The 24,166-nt window shown below is 35.7% G+C and overlaps 1 protein-coding gene across 2 annotated transcripts in view; it reads right to left on the bottom strand.

The window, feature by feature from the left end:
- Septin2 (septin 2) overlaps nucleotides 1-24,166 on the bottom strand; it is a 72,612-nt gene that overhangs the window by 34,331 nt on the left and 14,115 nt on the right. Inside the window, exons 1-5 of one of the 2 annotated variants that reach the window (XM_089102890.1) lie at nucleotides 17,879-17,984; nucleotides 16,482-16,608; nucleotides 14,110-14,252; nucleotides 9,136-9,329; nucleotides 1,169-1,280 (exon numbers count right to left, since the gene is read on the bottom strand). In XM_089102890.1, coding sequence (XP_088959016.1) covers nucleotides 1,169-1,280; nucleotides 9,136-9,329; nucleotides 14,110-14,252; nucleotides 16,482-16,608; nucleotides 17,879-17,899 — 597 coding nt within the window. In that variant the 5' untranslated portion in view covers nucleotides 17,900-17,984. Of the gene's footprint in view, nucleotides 1-1,168; nucleotides 1,281-9,135; nucleotides 9,330-14,109; nucleotides 14,253-16,481; nucleotides 16,609-17,878; nucleotides 17,985-24,166 lie in introns of those variants that run through there. The other variant, XM_089102889.1, reaches the window with a different exon arrangement.

Below are 24,166 nucleotides of genomic sequence, written 5' to 3'. Positions count from 1 at the left end.
TCTGAGGACCAATATTCCAAGGAAGATATGTGCCAGTGACCCCCTCACTTATTTTTTTTTCCAGATTAGTGATTCTATGGATATTGTTAAGTTATTTATGTTGTGTTTTCCTTATTATTTCCTTGTGGATAATATTTTTTTTTCTTTTTTTTCACTCCTCATTTATTTTATATTGCGGGTTACAAATAAAATTACTTACTTACTTACTACTGTATACTACGCTGATAGTACAATTTTATGACTGAAAGATATAGTATCAGTCTGACTATATATTTGACGTACCTGTGTTACCGTTTGCTATTTTGGTTAATAAAAGAATCTTATATTACTATTTAGATAAATCTCTAAGCTTGCTGGAGTTACCTTTTTCATTTTAGGCATTCAAATATCTGACTAAAACCCCAAGTTCTACACTCACTGAAAGGCTGTGATTCACAAACTCTTTGAGTTGGGTGTTAGCTTGTAAGACTTGAAGTAGTTTAACAGCTTGAGTTGACCTGGTTTATATTGGGTTGAGAGCAAATTATTCTAGAATCTCTCACATAAAGAATCTTACACTCAAATTACAAATTCTTAATTCTCAGAAGGTTATTTTTCGTTTTGTTTTGGTTCTAGCTGTCACTGCTAACTTATTTAATGGAGCTCCTTACTTTAACTGGGTACTTAATTATTCATATAGCACCAACAAAAATTTATATAAAAAAATTGATGATGCAAAAAGCATCTTGTTAGTGTTTGCGCTCCTTTGAAACTTGGCAATGTTGCTTACATAGGAAGAAGAAAAATTCAAAAAGCTATTTTAATTTAAAAGAAAAAATGGTAATTAAAAATACACCAAATTTATTAATATTTCAGCAATTTAGGAGTAATTCAGAGATATTCTAATCTAAAAATCGCAAATTTCAGTTTAGAAAATCGATTATCAAATCCTAGAAAGCAAATAAAATTTCCAAAAATTGGGCTTTTATATTCACTTCAAAAATACCGAAATATTGTGGTACTGGCAAATAAATATAACCATTTCATAACAGACATTAAAAAAAATATCAGAAAAATGACTAGGATACTTATTAGGTGTTATCCAAATTTTGTCGATATTTTTTATATTCAACTGGTGACGAAAGGGTGCAAAAAGCTCATTTAAATGAAACCCGAGGCATTAACTTACCTTGAACTTTTCCAATTCAGGCTTGGAAATAGTGTCAGCTTTGGCAATGATGGGTATAATGTTAACTTTTGAATCCAGTTTCTTCATGCAAACCAGGTCAATCGACTTCAAACTAAAAAGTAACAACATAATCATCTTGCGTAGCTATTATACGACACATTTGGATTATTTTACTTTTATTATTAATATTTTTGTTTTTATTGTTGAGGTGAACATATTTGTAAGAAGAGTGTGTATGTGTTACCGATTAGACAATTATCTCGTTATAATCTCACTTTATATAAGTGTTAAGTAACCGTAGCACCCGGCCAATCATGTAAGCTTATACAACGGGTAACTTTTCCAAAGTATTTTACAATCAGAAGCCCAATTGGTTTTAGATCATCACAATAAATACATTGACAAATGAAACTAAGAGAGGAAAGGAAATAGTAAATGAAAAATAAAATAAAAAAAGGTGAGAAAACGAGGATTTTGTCAGCCAGTGACAAAACATGAAGACGAAGAACAAGCAAATATTTCGACAAGGACCCCCGCCAAGTCGTCATCAGTGCACTGAGGACGATTTGGCGGTGGTCCTTGTCGAAATATTTGCTTGTTCTTCATCTTCATGTTTTGTCACTTCGTCTTCATGTTCAGAAATCAGACATATTGTCTGATGTGGTTTGGGGGAGGGTGCAAGGTGTTTTTCTCCGGTCCTCACAAAGACTTTACCACTGTTTTTTTTTTCTTTATTAATGCTGGTCGAACGATAGGTTTTTCGGCAAATTTACTATGTAAACAAGAAAAATAAAAAAACAAGATTGTTAGGGTATAATAATAAATAATTTATTTATAACCCACTTTTATACAAAACAAGCGGAGTAAAGTACACTAAAAAGGGAAAAAAATCAAATACACTAATATATAGATAACTCAAACATCAATCACAGACAAAAACACACGGATAGTATTATGGTTTGGGCCTAGGGGCACAATGGGATGTCTAGTTAAGTTAATAGTAAGTAACTGAAACGATTGGATAATGTCAGTAGCACCATACTTCTCAGTAATACGTGTATTATGAAATGAAGTGGGAAGGTGCAGTAAAAATTTGCTATATCTAAAATAAGCGATACGGATCTGGCGCAAATCATTCTTATTCAATAACGAATACATTCCACTTAAAAACAAGACAGAATGGTCACAATATGTGGAATACATTTCAGCTAAAGCTCATGTGAATATTTTCCACGGTTAGGTACAATTTTCGCATATCCGATCTTCAACTTTTCTTTAACATCTCTCAGAAATTGAAGTCGCAAACAAGTGAGTGTAGAACAAATACTAATTCCTAACCACCATAAACTCGTAACATTGCGAATTACTGAGGATCCACAAGGACAAATTACGAGCTGATGATTTGGGATTGAAGACTAAAAATTCGCATTTAACAAAATTCATAATGATACCAACATACCAAAACATAATAAAAACACGTTGCACAGATAATGCAGAAGTAGACTTGGTTCAGCTTATAACTAGCAGGTCTATCAAATACGCAATATAAGACACATCAGATAAATTATAAAAATACGATGGCTTGATTCCAAATAACACATTTTGAATGCAAGCATTAAATAGATAAGGTGATAGCACCCCACCCTGTCGTACTCCAGATTGAACTGGTATATTACCGCAGTACCCTCTACCAGATTTTAAACGAAGAAACGAATTACTATACCAAAATTTAAGTACATGAATGACAGAAGGGTTCACTCCAAACTCTGACAAAGAGTGCCACATTTGTGCATGGCAAATACTATCGAAGGCTTTAGATAAATCCAAAGCGCAAATATGTAATTCATAACCTTTAGACTGGGCATCATAAAGAGTTGAAGCTAAAGCCTTATGCGGATGTTGACACCCAATATGAGGTTGAAATCCAAATTGGTTTGAGTCTTTCGCAGTTCGTTCAATAATATATGGGAGCAGAACATATTCAAAAACCTTACTAATATTGCAAGCAACAGTGATGGGCCTATATGAACTGCAATCAAAAGGGTCTCTTCCGCGTTTAAGAATCGAAGTTACCGTTCCGCAAAGGAAGGAATCAGGCACCACTGACAAACATAAACAGAACTGAAAAAGTAACTGGAGCTGAGACTAGTGCCGGACAATCACAACGTAAATGGTGAGCGTTAATCCCATCAAGATCACTCGATTTAGACTTAAATTTAAGCATACGATTAACAATACTTTTAGTTGAGACGGGAAAAACATGACGTTGCAAAACTTTAGGTGGCAGAAATTTAGAAACTAAGCACTGAAAATGATAATGAACACTATACTCAATCTTACAAAAAATATTTTTATAATACCTAAGCCAAGACGAATCTGGGATAACATCACTGGTCCCTAACGAATTAAATTTCGACGTATTAATGACTTCATTCCATTGTACTGCACTTTTAGGGAACTCAGCACCATTATATCGAACCAAACGAAGATACCGTTTAAACTCCGCTTTTGTCTTACTTTTTATATCAAACACTTGGCCTCGCAAGGGCCGCCCACAGACAATTCAGATGCAAAGCCTGAGTTTAGCATGATTTTTGACGGCTTTAAGACTCGGGTCTTCTTTCCAAATTGGACTTCGAATTTTGAGTTTAACCCGGACAAGGGGGACAGCCAGATTCTCAGCTTGTTTCATGCACTTAACTAAGTGAAGGTAATAAACATTCAGTTGCACTCTGGCTTTTGGCGAAAAAACACCAGTGCACAGTAGATTAAAAGGGATCTTGATACAGGACAACAGAGCTGTTAGGGTAAAACTATATAAAGGCCAATTGGCTTTGCTCCACTCTCGTTTCATACACCATTTTTTATTAGCAGCACAAGGATGATCAGATTGATCAGCGGTTAATGTCAAAGTAAGTGAAAGGGGAAGGTGGTCAAAATCACGTTCGTCTTCGTCAACATTAACGACAGAACAGGGAAAATCGGCAGAGCAAATACAATGACCAATATTGGTCACAGTACCACTATTATGAATATAACTGTAATTAAGAGCTTTGGGTACTATGCGGTAACCAATAGGCAATGAATCTAAAACTAAGTTGGTACGAGTAGAGGAGGTATGCACATCACAATTGAAGTCCCCAATCAATAGCCAACGATATCTATGCTTTTTAATATTGCATAACAGAGTTTTAAGGGATGAGCAGGCATTAGAAAACTTAGTAAGTGAAGCTAGACGTTTCTGGTCGCAGGGAAGATATACATTTATAAATACAAGGTGACCAAGTCTTATTGCCATAATATTATCAGAGGAATGAAATAAGATAGGTGACAAAGGAGTAGTTAATCGTTAGATAACACATGCAAGGCCCCCAGAAGATCGGCCTTTTGTTTTCCGGGCATTGGTGGTAAAGACAATATGGTGGCTACTTCTTCGTAGAGAGTTAACGGAGATGGCGGGAAGTAAATGTTCTTGCAAAAACAAAACATCAAAATCATTCATTTTTTGATTTAATGAGCCATCTTTATCTGTCGTGCCATTGATATTAAAAGAGCAGATTGAGACGGATAATTCGACATTCATTTCGGAATCATACGTTTGCTTAAGACATCACGCAGAATACGACATTTTAGGCTGTACAATGCGTGATTACCCTCACAATTAGCGCATTTTGGATCAAAAACACAGGGGGAATCACGGGATGATACATGAGAGCCGGCACAGCGGCTGCATTTTGTTGGCTTATCGCATTTGGTTTTCATGTGGTTGGGAGATTGACAATTATGACAGCAACAGAGCGGGCGCAGGAATTCAGAGACCCGGAATGATTCATAACCCACCTGCAGCTCGAGTCGTAGGCTAATACTCTGGGCTACAGAATTAGTAAAGTTAATTTTGACAGCCAGAGATTTCCTCTGACTATCAGTGTCAACGACATCTTCACACTGCTTCAAGACCTTCGCATCATAATTAGCGGGCACCCCCTTAACAGCGCCATGAAATTTCTTTTCTTGCATCATGACGTTCTTTTCTACGCGTCGTTCAGACTTTTCGTGCGAAATTCGCCCGACATCGAGAGCGGGATTCAGCATCCGTCACACTGGGCCAAAAATCTGGAACTCAATTCCAGCATCAGTTCGAGAATGCAGCAACAAGCGGCATTTTGTTCATTAGGGTTTTTTTTTTCGTTGTTGTAAAATTTAGTTAGAAACTGGCTGTGTATTTTTGTTGGCAATATTTTCAGCGTTAAAGTATGCCACCAGGCATGTGCGCTGTTTTGTGACATTTATTTATGTATGTGTTATAAATAAAAATATTCTACTCTGCTCTTCTACACAGCTATTCAATACGATTGGAACCGCATCACTGAAAATCTTTGCTGCAGATTGACTAATCTGAACAAACAGCTTATCGCCAGAAGGGTTTATGTTGTGAATAGCTTCATGGCCAGGGATTTTATTAATAGCATGAGCCCGTTTTGAAGGGTCGTCAAGTTTAGTAGGCCCTTTTAAAATGATAGCGTTGGCAGTGCTTTCAATATGAGGACTAGCATAAGGAATGAGAAGTGACGGAAAATTTAAATCATAAGCTGTTATCTTTTCTTTGATGAAGTCAAGGGTACTACCCAGAGCACAAATTTTGGAAGCAATTTTGTGATAAGCAACAGCAGGAATTACAGGAACTTCAGTGGGTGAAATGAATACACACGTTTGCACTGATAACTGCTCAATTTTCGCGCTTCCGAAGCAAATCAATCATATCTTTCACATGCCGAGCGGAGGTATTATCATCTTGTCTCCTTGGTGCTGTTTTGCTACGAAGATATATTTCTGCCCAAAAATCACCTTTAGCATCTTTGAGAATATTTTCAGGAAAAAACTCCACTGCATGACTAATAATAACTTCACCATCAATACCCAATCGAATGTTTGATTGGATAAAATTAAGAATAGCTGAATGCAAAAACATTGTCATTTTACTTAGCTTAGCCCAAAACAGTCGTGGTTCAAAACATAGCCGAAATTAATCCATTATCCAGGTAAAAAAAAAATCCACCAAGATTTCATATGCAATCATAAAAAACAGCTTTAAAGTCCATATATGTCTGCACTCTCAATGTTATAATATATTCCAAAGTTAATCCGGCTTAAAATTTAACTATTGTACACCGGTCAGATCACGAATGACGAAATACATTTAGTCTCTAATTGGTTCCGAATATAATCCTTTTTCAGTAATTGTTCAAAACTAGGATTTTATCCTTTTAAAAGAACAAATAGGTCTCAACAGGTCAGAGTCCCCTCTTATATATGCTCCCTCTTAACCAAGAAATCCTTCAACAACCCTGCAGCTGTAACTTGCACCAAAAAGACAAGGTAATCATATTATTGGATTCATTTGTCTCACATCCAGGTATGGACGAAGTTCTGAAGCTACCAGTAGCAAAATTCAACAGACACTTTAGCAGCACAACTTGTGCTTTGACAGCTTTGCTTTGAGCAAAAAGTATTTTTATATGAAAAAAGGGTATTTTCAGACAGAATCTGCCAACAAGTTTGAAAACTGCCAATAAGCATTGCTACTTTGCTAACCCACTTTTTCAATGACGGCTCACATCTATTCATTGACCAAGCCAGAATTACAATATTGCTTACACATTTTATGAGAGAAGTTTCAAATTTTCAACGACTGTATTTTTAACGTATTTTTACTAATAATAAAAGTCCAGTGCACCATACTTCAAAAATTACTTCAGTAAATGTAGAGAACTTAATTTCAGCTATGTAGTCATAGTTTTTTATTTATTTTATTTTTTTCTGTATACTAAACCATGGGAAAGCAGAAAAACAAAAAATCGAAAATTGCACAGGGAACTTAAACCTTAAGAAATGTTGGAAAATCAACGCAAAGGAATAAAAGATACTTATGATAATGAAGTAAGAAATGAAATGTGTAAGAGCTGCAATTGAGCCATAAAGAGGTTTGGTTTTTTTTAAGCTGAGGTGTACACCAAATTAATTGAATTGCTGAATAATAGTGTTGATCATTTGGAAAACATAAAAAAATAGAAGAAAAGTTATTTTTAGACTTGAATGAGTAGAAAAAAAGTTGCATTCAAAATTAACAGCAATAATCTGAATGAATAAATGAAGTTGAAAATTAACACAAGTTAAAATTAAAAATTAACACAAGTTAAAATTAATATGAACATGAACTAGGAGTACGTATTTAGCAACTCCTTTGTATTTTTAGCGTTTATGTTCTCTGTCAAAATGTCTAAATACAATTCATGATTAAACGAAGTTGAAAAAGAACATAAGATAAAGTAACATGAACATGAACTATGAGTATGTATGTAACAACTCCTTGGTATTTTCAGCGTTTATATTCTCTGTATAAATGTCAAAATACAACTTCATGATTAAATGAAGTTGAAAATGAATATAAGTTAAACTTAATATGAACATTAACTTTGAGTATGTTTTTAGCAGCTCCTTGGTATTTTCAGCGTTTGTTCTCTATCTAAATGTCTAAATATAAGTGATTAAATGATCATGATTGTCATAAATGACTTCATGATTAAGTGAAGTTGAAAATGAATATAAGTTAAAATTAATATGAACATGAACTATGAATATGTATTTAGCAGCTCCTTGATATTTTCAGCGTTTAAGTTCTCTGGTAAATGTCTAAATACAACTTCAGGATTAAGTGAAGTTGAAAACGAACATAAGATAAAATTAATATGAACATGAACTATGAGTATGTCTGTAGCAACTCCTTGGTATTTTCAGCGTGTATATTCTCTGTGTAAATGTCTAAATGCAACTTCATGATTAAATGAAGTTGAAAATGAACATAAGTTAAAATTAATATGAACATGAACTATGAATATGGATTTTGCAACTCCTTGGTATTTTCAGTGTTTATGTTCTCTATCTAAATTTCTAAATATAACTTCATGATTAAATGAAGTTGAAAATGAATATAAATTAAAATTGATATGAGCATGAACTATGAATATGTATTTAGCAGCTATGAATATGTATGTATTTAGAAGGCTTTGAACAGATTGGGATGGAGGAGAAGCGTGTGTACCTGTGTAGGCCTCAGATGGCTTGGTGCTGCGGTGATTTGTAAGTAGCAGCAGTCGTAATGAGATTTCACCCGCATGGTGGCGTTGAACTAGCATACAGTTGATTATTTATTTTAACCCCTGTTGAATCGTCAGGGCAACATTTCCATTTCAAATACATCCTTCACATGTCAAAAAAAAAATCATTTTGAAATAAAACAGTAAATTGGGAGAACTCAAAGCGTAATTTTCAAAATATTACCAAAAAGTAACTTCAGTAAAACTCATCAGAAACTAGTCCGAATTTTTTTCGTCGACAGACCATATTTCAAACAGTAAGCTGTTCAAAAAATTTGGTTCCATCCTACCTCATAGGGCTATAATAAGGGAAGGATTGATATGGCTAGGCCATATTTTGCAGATGAAATATGACAGGTTACCAAATATCGTCTTTTTTGGTCATCCATTTAGGGTGAAACAAAGGCAGGTCGTTCCAAAACGGAGTAGGAAGAAGTCGCAAGAAAGGATTTAAAGGGTGAAATAAAGGCAGGTTGTTCTAAAACGGAGTAGGAAGAAGTCGCAAGAAAGGATTTGAAGGGAATTAGAACTTCTCTGGGAGGTTGTAAAGAGAGAAGCGTTGAACAGAACAGGATGAAAGAGGAGCCTGTGTAGCTGTATTGCTCTTAGGCAACTTGGCGCTGCAGTAAGTTGATAAATGATAAATTTGGGTTTAAGTAATAAATTACATTTCGTCAGGTATTTCAGTAAAAGGTTATACCAGAAAAACTAATCTGAAAATACCTTGAATTTTATCGTCTTAAATTGGCAAAAGGGAAAAAGCTGTTTTTTCCGCATAATTTAGCATAAAATCCCTTTCAAAATTTAACTTACCCATGGCCAGTTGGGCAGATAAAATATAGGCAGGCATGAATTCTAGTATCATGATACGTGGCAATGTTTCGCTTAATTTTCAACTCCTCCTGAAGATAGACTTCAAACTGGGCATCAATATAATCAACAATGGCTTTGAAACTGTCATCTTTGTTTACTTGGTCACCATAGCCAACTGTATCAACCAGTGTCAACTAAAAATAAATTTCAAAACTGAGGCTTGAGTTTTATTATAAATAAAATTAAAAAAACACTAGTTTTTCAACTGAAAGTAAGGAGCAACATTAAAACTTAAAACGAACAGAAATTATTACGTATATGAGGAGGTTCGCCTCCTAGTCAATACTTCGCTTTTACGCTAAAGTTCGAATTTTGTTCGGATCACAAATCCCTGAATCACAAAGGCCGTTTAATTAGAATAGATAGCTCTTTTGAAAGTAAAAAAAAAACTTTAGCGTCAAAAGCGAAGAATTGACTAGGGGGCGAACCCCCTTATATACGTAATAATTTGTTTGTTTTAAGTTTTAATGTTGCTCCTTACTTTCAGTTGAAAAAACTTGTTTTTTAATTTAATTTCTGATCGATTTTTAAATAAATTCTGGGAAATCCAGCGCCCCCTTCATAGATATGTCCCTTCCCCCAAGGAAAAATCTTCTATGGAAAGATTATCCCACGTAATCCCCTCCTCCGACCCCCCACCCAGAAAAAATTCCTCCTGAAAACGTCTGTATACTTCCCAATAACCAATACTATATGTAAACAATGTTTGGACAGATAAAGGTCGCATTTTCGTGAAATTACCCAGCCAAAGCGCACGGAGTCGGCTCTATAGCCTAGCTGATACTTATTGATTTTGTCATAGTTGATTTAGTTAGAAGTATCTCATTGTTTTTTTTTTTTTTTTTTTTTTTAGTGGATGTTGTAAGGATGATGGGTGATATTTCTCCCTTCCGATTTATAGAGTGTAATCCTTTTGGAGTAGGAGATGTTCTTTATGTTGATTTAATTCAAATACTGATTTTTCCCCGCAATGAGATAATTGTTATGTGGATGTAGATCTTTATAATAATGGATTTGCAGCCATCGTAAACAAACCTTCGGGTTTTTGTAGATGGCTGCTGTAAATTTGTTCGTATTTTTTATGTTAAATAAATTAATTTGGATTTGAATTAATTTGAATTTGAATGGGCAAAGTTCATAACTTGCAGCCCTTCCCCCGGGAACTGTGGGGTCTAAGTCATCCTCAAAGACATATTTATTGGATTTTCGACTATTTTGAACAAAATCGCTATCTCAAAATTTTGATTGGGTGACTGGGAAAAAAATGAGCGTGGGAGGGGGCCAAGTTACCCTCCAATTTTTTTGGTCACTTAAAAAGAGCACTAGAACTTTTAATTTCCATTTGAATGAGCCCTCTCACGATATTGTAGGACTAATGGATCGATACGATCGCCCCTAGGAAAAAAAATAAAATAAACACGCATCCGTGATCTTTCTTCTGACAAAAAATACATAATTCCACATTTTTGCAGATAGGAGCTTGAAACATCTCCAGTAGGATTTTCTGTTATGCTGAATCTTATAGTTTGATTTTCACTAAGATTCTAACACTTTTAAGGGGGTGTTTCCCCCTTTTTTCGAAAACAAGGCAAATTTTTAAAGGCTCGTAACTTTTGATGAGTTAGACTAAACTTAGACACTTTGATGAAACTTATATATTAGAAATCAGCATAATAATCCGATTCTTTTGATATATCTACTGGTATCAAAATTCCGTATTTTAGAGTTTCGGTTACTATTGAGCCGGGTCACTCCTTACTTACAGTTCGTTACCACTAACTGCTTGATTTCGACATCCGTTTAAAACATCATTCATAGGGTGGAAATCCTTCCCTGAAATTGTTTTGAACAAAGTCCTACAGAGAAGTCGAAAAAAGGTGGATTAAAAATGAACTATTTAGGTTTATTAGCGCTCCCCAAGAAGAAATTATCTGAACCCAAGAACCTGGGTTCAAACATGTGTGCTTTGTACTGCTACACGACATGTATTATATGCTAAATCCCCTCAAGAATCCAAGCCCAGTGCTTTGGAACTATGTAACGAGGTCAAGCCAAAGGATATTAACATCTGTGCAACTGCTTCAGGCTTCATGTTCCATCAATATAAAGGAATAAAAATAGAAATTTAAATTCACCTTTCTTTGCAATTACTAGAATTAATTCCCACAATTTTGCATATGCCCTAGCGTGGATATAAAACGGTAAAACTATGTCCCTCTTGTCATGATGAAACTTAAGTTTTCTGCAGATTAAAAAAAAAGATGGCGGTGGGCATTAAGTAAAAAAAAATACCGTATCTAATGTACAGTTCACTCGTTGAGCTACTTTTACCTAATTAGCATTATAAGAGAGGTAGGTGGGAGCAGCGAAGATGTAAAAAGCAGAGCTGCAAAGGTCCGAGGGTTTTTTTGTACTTGAAAAAAATTTGGAAGAAAAGGATGACAGCCCTTTTAACTAAGATTAGGATACTAGAAGCCAAAGTAATGGAAGTTCTTAGCTTAATTCTGAAAGTTGGGTGCCTTAAAAAGCTGAGGATGTATGTTAAACATTTTCCAGGTGAACTGTCTTAGTGCAGATAAAGGTGCACATTTAAACCGCTTTATATCAACAAATAGGTTATAGAAAAATCTGATTCGATCGTGCTGTCGAAGGCTACCATGAAAGAGACGTTTAGATGGTTAAAGTCATATTTTAAGGTTGCCAGGAACTGTACTTTTAGGCAGGGGCATCCCGATGGGGGGCGGGGAGGGGCACGCTGCCCCCCCCCGCATTTTTTGATGTTTAGTAAAAAAAATTGCCGATGGCGAAAATTGCGGCAAAAATTTAGCAAAATCGGCCGAAATTTAGCGAAATTCTTTATTTCTGACGAAAATTCGGCATTCTAGCCTCGGGAATAAAACTAGCCTCGGGACGCCCCTGCTTTTAGGTAGTAAATCTGAAGGCAAACACAACGGAGGACGTTCTCATATGGAGGAGGAAGAGGTCAAAATAAAAGTTTTATAATGAATAGGTAATTCACAGGAGGGAGTAAATAATAAAGCTATGAAAAAAGGAATGGGGAGGGGGCATGCGCAAGTGTGTTAACCTCATAAAACTAGTAGGAACTGTTATGAGTTGTCAGAAGTAGCCATGGTATGTTTAACGTAAACTTATAATTTATATAAATAAGCATCAAGACACTATTATAAGGTATAAACAAAACTTTGTCGCAATAAAGTCACTAAAGTGATATGAATAAAGTGTATATTCAACATATGGCGTTTATTTCGACAAAACTGATAGACAAATGACAAATATTTATATATTATGCACACTTTTCACAAATAGACATGTTTTCACTCAAGCCCGCCTGCCCCCTCCCAGCTTCACTAATAGGCATGCTGTACTTCTTTTGATTCACGATCTTTTAGAGAATATTCGAAGAATGGTAATGCAAAGTTAAACATTTAATAGTTAAAAATTGCTGGGAATATTATGACCATTTTAAGACAAAACGTATTAAACACATATTTTACAGATGCTCCTTGATTTCTGCCAAAATTTTTACTAAAAGGTTTATGAGCTTGTTGGTTACAAATCTGAAACTATGGTTACAGTATAGAGATTCAAAAGACATGTAGACATTCGGAAAATACTGTTATTTACGCATAAGCTGATAATAAAGATTTCCAAGGCTCTTGATTACAAATCTGAGGCAGTGTTATTCCTTCTTAAAACCATATTTACGTAAGGATTTCAATCTGCTGGGCTGGAGAGCCCGAAGTGAGACTCATGAGTCCATGGTGGTTTGATTATAACCTCTTGGTCATACAGCTCGGAATTCATTGAAAGTTTCATCATTCTCACTAGTCTAATTAAATGTATAGATGAGTCCTGCTTTAAACAATTTATTTTCATAACTATGGGCACTAGCCTTTGGGACAATAATTGTCACTCCCAGAGGCACATGGCATTGTGAAGATCTGTGAGCACTGTGGGTCATATGCAGCCTTGAACAGGCACCAGACTGCCTTCCAATTCGTTTTAACCCTTAAAAAGGAGACAAGAACTTCGGATTTTTAAATGAATACCCCCCTCTAATCTTCTACAGCCCAAGTTTCCCCTTCTAAGTTTCTATATGATTGAGGGCAAGAAACAAATACACAAAATAAAAAATTAGGGACATATTGATCTTTACTAAGCCGAAGCTGTCGCATTGACTAACAATATATTTAGCTAAGACATATAAGGAATTAAAAATCGTCACCATACCCTAAACCAAAGAGCATATCTTACACTCGGTTTTGAACCTGACTTATTGCCCTCCAAAGAGTCCTCTAGCAGCACTTATCCATTGATCATCTTTGAAGGTGCAGACTTGCATCACAGAAGAAAAGAGACCACAACTGGTTTGACAGGCCAATTTTAATAGCAAGCTTATCAAGCCATAGACAACTATGGTTAGTTATTCATGACTGAAAAGACAGGCCATGATTAAGGCAATACTATTAACTACTAATACTAACAATTCACTGCAGCACCTAGCCGCATGAGGCCAACACAGCTAAACATGTTCCTCCTCCATCCCAATCCATTCAAAGCCTCCTTCTTTACGCCCTCCCAAGAAATTCTCATTTCCTTTAAATCTTTCCTTACGACATCCTCCCACCCCATTGGGGGACAACCTACTTTTCGTTTGGATCTAGATGGTTTGCCAACAAAGATTATCTTAAGTAATAGCAGTTAAACATTAGCAACGCCTATTAATAAATTTTCTAGCATCAATAAAATCCTAGGGTGGTGCTGAGCCTCTTGTAGGGTAACAATGTTGTATTATTTGTAAAAAGGGTAAATATTAAATATCATTATTATAATTTAATAGCACAACAGCAACAGCTCATACCAATTTTTTTTCTTGGGAAAAGCTAGCTTTACCTTCAATTTTACTGTTCCTTCGTGTAATTCATAAGTATGAGACTTGAGTTTCACTCCAGGTAATGAATGTGGCACGGGATTGGATTCAAAAGTTGTATTAAACAGACTGTCCATCAGTGTTGACTTTCCAATACCAGTTTCACCTAAAATGACCCAAGTTACATAAAATCCAATTGTACTTCCAAAAATCCACAAAAAAATTCTCAGAAAAAAATTGCTCTTACAGAAAAAGAAGTATTTTTTAAGTTAAAGAGCAAAAACCTGTCAAAACTTTTTTCTCCACAGGCAAAACAAAATCATGAAGTTTTCAGGCAAGGGGAGGAGGTCAAAGGTCAAACAGAGGCAGAGTGGGACAAAAACAGTTAGGGGAACAATGAAGTAGAAAGCCCAACCTCTTTAGTTCATGTGGTATTTATCTACCTCATTTTGGGGGGGGAGACTAAATATGTGGGGGGAGTGGGGGAGCGGGAGGGAGGGAGTCAAAGGTCAAATAGAGGCAGAGTGTAACCAAAACAGTTAGGGGAACAATGAAGTGAACAGCCCAACCTGTCTGGCCCTTGCATATATATCAAATCTACCCTTTTTTTTTGGGGGGGGGGGGGGGTAAAGGGAACCAAAAAATGAGGTCGACTTACCTTTTCTAAGACATATTAAGATTAACAAACGTGCCTAATGACCTCTTACAACACTTCCTAATGAGCACAAAGGGTTGAATTGCAAAGCATTTGACATGTGACTGTTCTATACTCAATATTTTTATCCAGTTGACACCAAATTTGACTGAAAATATTGGGGGGGAAATTGATAAAAAGCACATCCAAATAGCATTGAATATTTCTATCCTTGAATTATTGTTTACCAAGAACCTTGTACATGCTATACTCTTATATATGTTATGAACTTGTCAGGCAGCTCGTAGTTGCACAGCATTAATATTAATACAGCAAGAAGTTCATTCAACATTGCCGTCCTTAGCCTTGTTTTGTTAATCTTTAAATGTTCATAGTTCTTTCACAACTGAGTTTCAAAATAGACAGGATGAAAAGGAGAAGAGATGTATGTGTTGACAGGTCACAAATACTGTTGTATTAAGAGTATATAAGTGCAATTCAGACATTTGTTGCATGATAGACATAAATTACACCATTGCTCCATTTTCAAGAAAAATTAGTCAGTGGTGTCAATATACAAAACGACAGGGGGCAATTTTATTGTTTTTATCAAGTTTTTTCAAGGCAAAAGCCAAAAAGAACATTAAAAAAAAAAAAAGTATTTTTCATAGTGTCGGGGGGGGGGTAAATACGAAGAGGGAGGCAGTTGGGGCTTAAAGCAGGAGAAATTCACCATGTATTAAGCTACCGTATGTTTAACACCATCTTTTGTTTTCTTTTTAAGCAGCTTCATCCTTTTTCTGTAACTTTATCATGGCATTGCATTTTTTTTGTCACCTCAAGAATTATATTAAGTAGTGAAAACAGCTAAAATTTTAGGGCATAAAGGAAGATTTTGTAGGAGGACAAGAAATCTAAAGAAAAACAATTTTAGCTCCAAATTTCTGAGGTTTTCCTTAAAAATGTGTAATAATTAGGCTACATATAGGAATACTAGTTAAAGCAAATGTAAAACAATACTCCTGTTCATCAAACATAACTTCTGCAGCAACGCCAAAAAATTAATTTTTTTATAACTTAAAGAAATCTTCCTTGAGTCTTGAGATACAATATGAAGCTTCAGTAAACTTCACAATACAAAGGATATAGAGCACAAATTTTTTGGTAGTTTTATTCTTTTACAAGAATGAAATTCTGAAAAACTCAACAATCATCCAACAGCATCAAATCAAGAGATCAGTGCCTCACAACGCAGACCATTGGTCAGCATGTAAAAAAGTTAAAAGTGAGTTTTAATTCTGAAACCTGAGGGATCTGAAATCTAAGAAAAAAAGGGGGGTCTCGGGCCCAAGTTTTCAAGGTTCCCTTTATATGGATTTTGTTGACTCCTCTACATCCATGTACATTTTGCAATCCTGCATCAAAGTGGAGTACAGCAAACTTCCAAAGGCAATAATTCATGAAGCTTTCTAGTATGTATACCCTTCAATGTGGTTATTTATTTGATTTTACCAGCTAAATAAACTAATTATTGACATTAGCGTTTTATCATCCTAAATTATTTATACGTCAAATGTGTAATAAATAGGCTACAAAAATAAAGCATAATAAAGTACTTAAAAAAAAAATTAAGAATAGGTCTACTGCTTTTCCTTAAAAATACCTTCGGACCAAATTTATATAAAAAAAGAAGCTTTTCTACAACTTAAAGAAAAGTTTAAATGAAATCTGAGATTCAATGTTAATCAATGGTGAACTTACCAATACAAAGTATATTGAAAACAAATCCAGCATCAACAGATCTTGTCACCAATTGGTCAGGAAGTGTGTCAAACCCTACATGTCCTCCAAGTTGAAGACTTCTGAGTTTATCTTCATTATGTTTAACCTGAAATAAATTCAACATGGTAAGAAAAGTTTTGAATGGTATTGTCCTGTAAGAATTTGTAGATCTTAATGCAGTTCATGGTATCCAAAAAATCAAGACATGACTAAGGATGAGCAAATATAACTTTAATATTGTGGTCCATCAGTGGTGTAGCTTGGGAGGCAAGGGGGACGGTTGTCCCCAAGTACAGCCTCTGAAGGAGTGCAAAACTGAGTTTTTTTGTCAATACTATGATTTTTGCGGTAGTGGTAGTAGAGGGGGGGGGGTTGTTCAAAAACCGACATTAAGAGCTGTAAATCCCATCTAAACGTCTGTAGTCCATGTGTGATAGAAAGTGAAAAAAAACAAGCTGTTGACCATTAGCCTAATATAGACTCCCAAATTATCTAAGAATAAATTTTACAAGTCTCTAAACAAAACAAAACTAAAATGTTTTTGTAAAAAACCAAGTTTGGCAACTAATTTTCTAGATTTCAGCATTTGCTGTTCTCATAGGAGTTTGATGTTCTCATGTATTACTCTTTAATACCTAAAGAATCATGAATTAGCTAGTATTGAGCTTTGTCAGCATAAATACCAAGACACATTTGGAAAGAAGGCTCCCTAACCAAAGATTGCTCCAAAAGAACATACTATTAAATGCATCACCTAAAACTACATGTGCTTTGAGCACCCCCCCCCCCACTCCAAGGACAAATCTACTTTCTCACAAGGATTAGACCTTTTTTGGCATGTGGGAGCATGTTTCATCATATTGTGATTGTCAAATTCACTACTTAGATTACAAATATCAATGGCTGTTGTTACATTATCAAAGTTGCAAGCTTCTACTAGTAGTAATCCAAGGATCAGATAATCACATGGATTGTCTGAAGTCTAGAGTCACAGGTGCAAACAGGTTATATACAAGAGTATCAAAAATTGACAATGATGAAAATCTATGCTTATCTCTAAGAAAAACATTATCATGATTCAATATTTTAGCAAAATCTAAAAGCTATCTACACTGTTTGGATTTATCCCCAAAGTGGTTACCTGTGTGGGAATTTTTAAGAGGCCTTTTCCTTTTATGATCTTAGTTTGTATCAATAGTAGTAGTCAGCCGATTGTGATACAGGCATTAAAAAAAAAAATACTATATATATATGGCATCACAATAGATAGAAATTATTTATTCTGCTACTAGTACTTATGTTGCAGGCAAGTAACCTCCCAAATTGTCTTTTCCATTGACTCTGCATCTCCAAGTCTCAAGATTCAAAGTACATACCTGCAGACTAGAAAACAGCATATATCACCCCAGTACACAAAGCTGGTAAAAGAGACCAGGCAGTTAGCAGGCTAACCAGTTAGCAACACCTCTGCTGGTGGAAAAATACTTGAATAGTTGACTGCAATCATTGAGCATTTGACTTGAAATAAGCTGTTGACCCAGTGCCAGCATGGTTCCCAATCTGCTCATTCAAATGAGGTTATCAATGTTTATGAATATTACCAAAAAGGGATTTTTCGACGAAAATACCCTCAAAAAGGTATTTGTCAAAATCTAAAGGGGGCATAAACCTTCTCCCTACCAACTGACAATACTGGTGATAAGAGACTGCATATGAAGCAAGAAACTATTGGAATCAACACAAAGTTATTCACTAGGGGATGAATTTACTGAGCAATAGAACTAACTAGGAAAAGTGTTTGGAGAAAATTGGCAAACATTTCTTTCAGTTAGTGTCAAAGGAAGGTGATGTGCCCTGAGTCACAGTCTTGGGTCCAACTCTATTCAATATATTGATTGATTATGCACCTCCTAATTTCAGGAATAAGCTTTTATTCAGACAATTTCAAAGTAACTGGTTCTATTGAAAGTCCAGACAAGATAGCAATTATACAAGCAGACTTGGACTCATTCACCTTTTGGGCAAGGATTTAGAAACTCGAATTCAATGTCTAGAAATACTCAATGGAGTTAAAAGCTAGAACAAGGCAGCTTATTGCCAGTAGCCCTCTCAAATGAGACCTGGGAGTATGAGTTGACAGAGAGTTAAAACTTAACCTTTATTCTCAGACTGCTGCTGCAAAGGCTAAACAGACTTTTTGGGTGCAATTCAATTCAATTCAATTTATTCGAATAAAAACATAACACAAACATTAATAACAATAAAGATCCTAGAATATAACTTGTTAAGGAACAATATAAAAAAAAAATTAAAGTAACACTGAAAGAGAGAAAAAAAAATAGAAGAATAAAACATGGCTAATTCTACCAAAATTGTTAAAAATGGAAATATTAAATTATACAATCAAGTTTTGTTACATTTTTATAAAACTTGCAGAAACTTGTGGCTAGTTTAACACTGGAGGGAATTTTGTTCCATTGAATAATAGATTTGTAAATGGGAGACTGCTGGGCAGCACTAGAAACGCATTTAGGAATTTTAAAGGCTCTAATGGATGAACGGAGACAGTGGGCTTCCGAATTATTAATATTATAATAGGTTAGTAGTTGAGGTGGAAGATTATTGTGGAAAGCAGAGTAAGCAAGCAATAAATTTAGTTTTTGTATGATTTGATCAAGTGGAGCTATGCCAAAATCTGAATACAAATCATGAGTTGGATATAGACGGGGAAGCCGAAAAACTGCTTTAATGGCGCGGTTTTGGGCAAATTTGAGTTTTTTAATGAAGGACCGTTTTGTATTTCCCCAAACTGATCCGCAATAAGAAAGGTAAGGAAAAATAAAGGAATAATAGAGGGTAACGAGGATGTCAGGAGGAAGAAAATAATTCACACGGTTAATCATAGCTACTTGTCTCAAAATTATTGCTGTTATGTAAGAAATATGATTAGAGAATGACAAGCATGAGTCAATAAATACACCAAGAAACTTGGCAACCTCCACTTGTGGGATGATGTCGGAGGAGTACCTGAGACCAAGAGCAGGTTGAATAACGTCTTTGTTGTAGGGGGTTCTGAATAACACTATTTGACTTTTTTTGCTATTAATGGTCATGTTATTCGTAAGGCACCACGCCTGGACTCTGTTCAGAAGGACTTGGGCAGAGGTTACTGCCAATGGTAGATTGGTGCCAGTGATGAAGAAGTTGCTGTCATCAGCAAATAATACAGGATACACTGAAGGGACCAGGTCTATAACAAGATCATTGATATACAGGAGAAATAAAATAGGGCCTAGAACGGAGCCTTGCGGGACACCCCTCCGAACAGGTAAGGGCTGAGAGGATACTCCACCCAGGCTCACACTCTGTACCCTTCCAGATAGATAAGAATCAAACCAAGAGAGGGGAACACCATGAATAGCTTAACTATTTAATTTATTTATTAAAATACTATGATCGACCATGTCAAAGGCCTTAGAAAAATCCAAAAATAAGCCCAATACAGTTTTTTTTAAGGTCGAGTTGTGAGCATATGAACTGTGTGGCGTCAATTAGAGCATGAGAAGTTGAGAATTTCGGCCTAAAGCCATATTGGTGAGGAGAAATCAAGGATACGGAATGCTGACTGTCAAACAGAAAGGGAGACAGACGTCTGAAGATAATTCTCTCAAGCGCTTTGGATATAACAGGAAGAATTGAGATTGGACGATAATTACCTATCTCAGTTGGATCACCCTTTTTAAGAACTGGAATAACAATGGCTGACTTTAGTCAATCAGGGAAAACTCGGTGGGTTAAAGATAGGTTGGCAATATGCTTGATGGGCTCGTAGACAAAAGGAGATATGGTCTTCAGGAGCTTATTACTTAATCCAAGACAGTCAGGAGTAAAACTATTAGGGAGAGAACCGATGATTTGAAGTACCTCATTGCTATCAGTTGGGCAGAAAAACATGGATCTAAAATTGAAGCAAGGGAATACAGCCTATGAGGAGGAGCGGGAGTCAGTATGAGGAACATTCAAAAAATAATTATTAAATGCATCAGGTGCATGTAAAGGGTCAATTAATCTACCATTTGTGTCTTTAAGGCGAATAGGTATAGACTTTGATTTTCTATTTTTTGAAAGTATATCATTAATGGTGGACCATATCTTTTTCAGATTTCCTTTGCAATTGAGAATTTTTGTATAATAATAATTTTTCTTCGATTCACGGATGAGTTTAGTGTATAAGTTTTTATAATGTTTATAATTAGATAGGTCAATATCACTACTGGTCTTACAGGCTAACTTATATAATTTGTTTTTACGATATGAGGAGACAATGAGGCTATGTGACATCCAGGGGCTAATAGGGATATTTTTCCGGTTAGGTTTACGAATAGGAAAATTTGAATGGATAATCTCACTTAGCCTTTGCGCAAAACCATTTGTGGCAGAATTTACCTCGTGACAATTTAAGACATCGGACCAGTGGTTCTCAGTCATCATCAGTGGTTCTTAGGCAATCGATGAAATGGTTTATATTTGCAGAACTGTAGTTTCGAATAGGTGTTGGGATATTAATTCTAGACCGTAGAGGTAGTGGCTGCGAAGGTAGAGACAATTAAATAGGAAAATGGTCTGACAGATCTGAAAATATTATATTTGAAGACAGTTCTTTTCCCAGGGATGTGTATACAAAAATGTTAACAATTATTGATTAAGTTGATCTCACAGGATTAACTCTACTAGGGAAAAAAATTGTGGGTAGAAGACCACTCGCGGTTACCAATTCAAAAAAAAGTGTCAGATTCAATATTTTTACCAACATTGAGAAGGTTGCAATTAAAGTCCCCAAGAACTATTGCCTTTTTATGGGGTAGGTTAATAAAATTAGAAAAATCATCAAACAGATTACAAAAACATGAGGTCGGAAATGGAGGAGGTTTATAAAATAAGGAGAGTATATAGGAATTTTGGTCGATAACTATGTTAACAATTATTGAATAAATACATCTAAGATTTAGTTGTGTAGAGAAAATAGATTCGCACTCTGATAGCCTGGTAAAATTTACATTCGAACGGATGTAAAGTGAGATACCACCAGTACAGTTAGTCAATCTCCTGGGCATATGGATTATTTGGTAACCAGGGAGTAAAAAATCACTAGTGTCATCATTATCGGAAAGCCATGTCTCTGTTAATCCTATTACATCGAAAGGGCAGACACCATTAATTGAAATTAAATCTTTAAAATTGAGCCACTTATCCCGGATGATTCTGATGTTGAAACAAAGAACATTAAGGGAATTATTATTTGCTAGTTTTGGCTTCACATTAGTAGCAAAATCGAAAATATCAAGGTATTTACAACTAGCATTTGTTAAGGTACCAGGGGGGCTGCTTATAGGGCTGGCATGCTGATTATCATCTATATCGGGATAGTTAAAAACACTGTTATTGGAAAGGGATAAATTAGTTAAAAACGAAAAGTCACACATTAAAGAGTCGTCAGGCGTTCTGATTGTGACTCAATCAGCCTATGTTGGCTTAAAACACTCTCAATTTGAATTTCTGCTTCGGAAACTATGGTCTCGCCAAAGTGAGTTTTTGCCAAATTCTTCAGAATAATGCATTTCAACTGATAGGGTTACTCTAATTGGGAGATGAGCATAGAGGTAACTGTAAAGCTGGCTAATTTAAATTACACGGTTGATTCATCTTCCAAAGCATTTGGAGAAACTGTGTGAAATCTATGGGGAGTAATTTCATGTAGCTTTGTCGGTCTTGATGTCTTTCCCTGCGCAGGATTTTCCGAAAGGGGGTTCTTCAGGTTTTTTTGGGGGGCACTTGCTATCTAGGGGAACCATGCATTAGTTTTGTCTCGGATGAGATTATTCTGAAAACTTTCGACACTAGGGGAAGCATTGGGAACTCTTGGTGTCCTGGGGGCTGCTGGTTGCCTGGGGCATGTTGGTGGTTCTGGGGCTGTTGGTTGCCTGAGGCCTGTTGGGGGACGGGGGACTCTTGGTGTCCTTGGGACTTGCATTGCTACAAAAGGGATTGGAAGTTGTTGCTCTTTTGCTATTCTTAGTATCCCTGCCCTTTGTTTATATTTGGGACAGCTTCCTTTATCTAGGGACTGGTGTTTGCCCTTACAATTAGTACATATTGGGTCAAATTGACAGTTTGACTCATTATGGTCCTTGCCAAGGCAAATCTTACAAATGTTAGAATCCTCTCTACAGTATTTATCTGAGTGACCAAGCTTTAGACATTTAATACACTGTAATGGCTTTTCTTTGTAAGGCTTGAAAGATTTTTGTTGGCCAAAGAGGAACACTTTGTCAATATTAAATTGTCCTTGAAGCTCAAACAACACAGTTTTAAAGTTTGAGGTATCAGTGGTTTCGCGACCAAGGGTATGAGCACTAGAGACCGGAATGCATTCACCTTTTCCATTCATCAATGCTTCCATCAGGTCCGAGTTTAGAAATGATTTAGGGATATTGTAGAGCACTATCTTTGTTTTTATTGGGCTTGGGGACCACAGGTGGGCTGTGACAACAACATTTTCAACACTTTTTAGCTCCATTACCTTTTTCACTGATGTGGGATCGTTCAAAAGGATATCTAGGGATCCTGATCTGTTTATATTCATATTAAAGTTGCAACGAATAGTCTTGAAGAGGGAAACTCGCAACTTTGGTAGATCATGGTTGGTAAACAAGCAATTATCAGATTGGGGAACTAGTTGAATAATTACTGGGGAATCAGCTGAATCTCTTGAAGAGTTGTTCGTGGTATCGGTTTGATGTATTATTGCTGAATCTGGTGGACTTTTTGTTCTATGTCTTCTACGCTTAGCCTACTTTACTATCTTAAAGCCTTCTTCATCTTTTTCAGTATAAGTTGTTGAGGGGGATGGACATTGGGTGGTATCCATGTTTAGGGTATGAATACTCTTCAGAGAGGTCGCTGGTACATTCGCAGCTTTAGGGGGTTCTAGCAAGGGCTTTTGAAGATGGTTGAAATGGTGACTTACTCATATCCCTATCAGGAGGTTGTTTTGGAGGCTCCTTTTTTCCAAACATTTGAGATATTCAAACTCACAAATTCGAACACTAATTAGAAATTGTTTCACAATAAATTCAAAATAATCAACAATAACGAGAAAAGTACCTGTAATCTTGTTTAGTGTTTACTAATCAGTTGCCAAAAATTTAAATATTCACTATTTTAACAAAGTTAAATAGATTAATGGGTCACCTTAAGTCAAAGGATCCACAAGTCTTATCCAAGAGAGGAATTGTTCACGTTTTGTTCACAGGTTAGGTTGCAAAATTGCTGGTATCCAGATTATAAATAATTCACAAGAGAAGTCTTATCAAAAACATGAATTAATCACGTTTTTGTACACAGGTTAGGTTGCGAAATTACAGGAATCACAGGAGAAGTGTCTCCTCTGAACTCTCAATCAAGACAGAATCAAGAGAACTTTTAGTAGCTGTTCCCTCAGTTGTTACCAAGCCTCTTAAGCATTGATTTGATCCAAGCTAGAGTTATGTATGTGTATTGCCAGCCCAATAAATAAATCGGCAAAAAAACTAGTACCATTTTAGAGAGGTATAATAAGATGCCCCTGTCACTAGCAAGTACAACTTAAGATAAAGGTCTTTCCA

Source organism: Artemia sp. Qi Xiang Cuo, chromosome 17, assembly GCF_049724085.1.
Source record: "Artemia sp. Qi Xiang Cuo chromosome 17, ASM4972408v1, whole genome shotgun sequence".
NCBI classification, from domain to species: Eukaryota; Metazoa; Arthropoda; class Branchiopoda; order Anostraca; family Artemiidae; genus Artemia; species Artemia sp. Qi Xiang Cuo.
The sequence above is the reverse complement of the archived record's forward strand: the minus strand, read 5'-3'. Positions and strand labels throughout refer to the sequence as shown.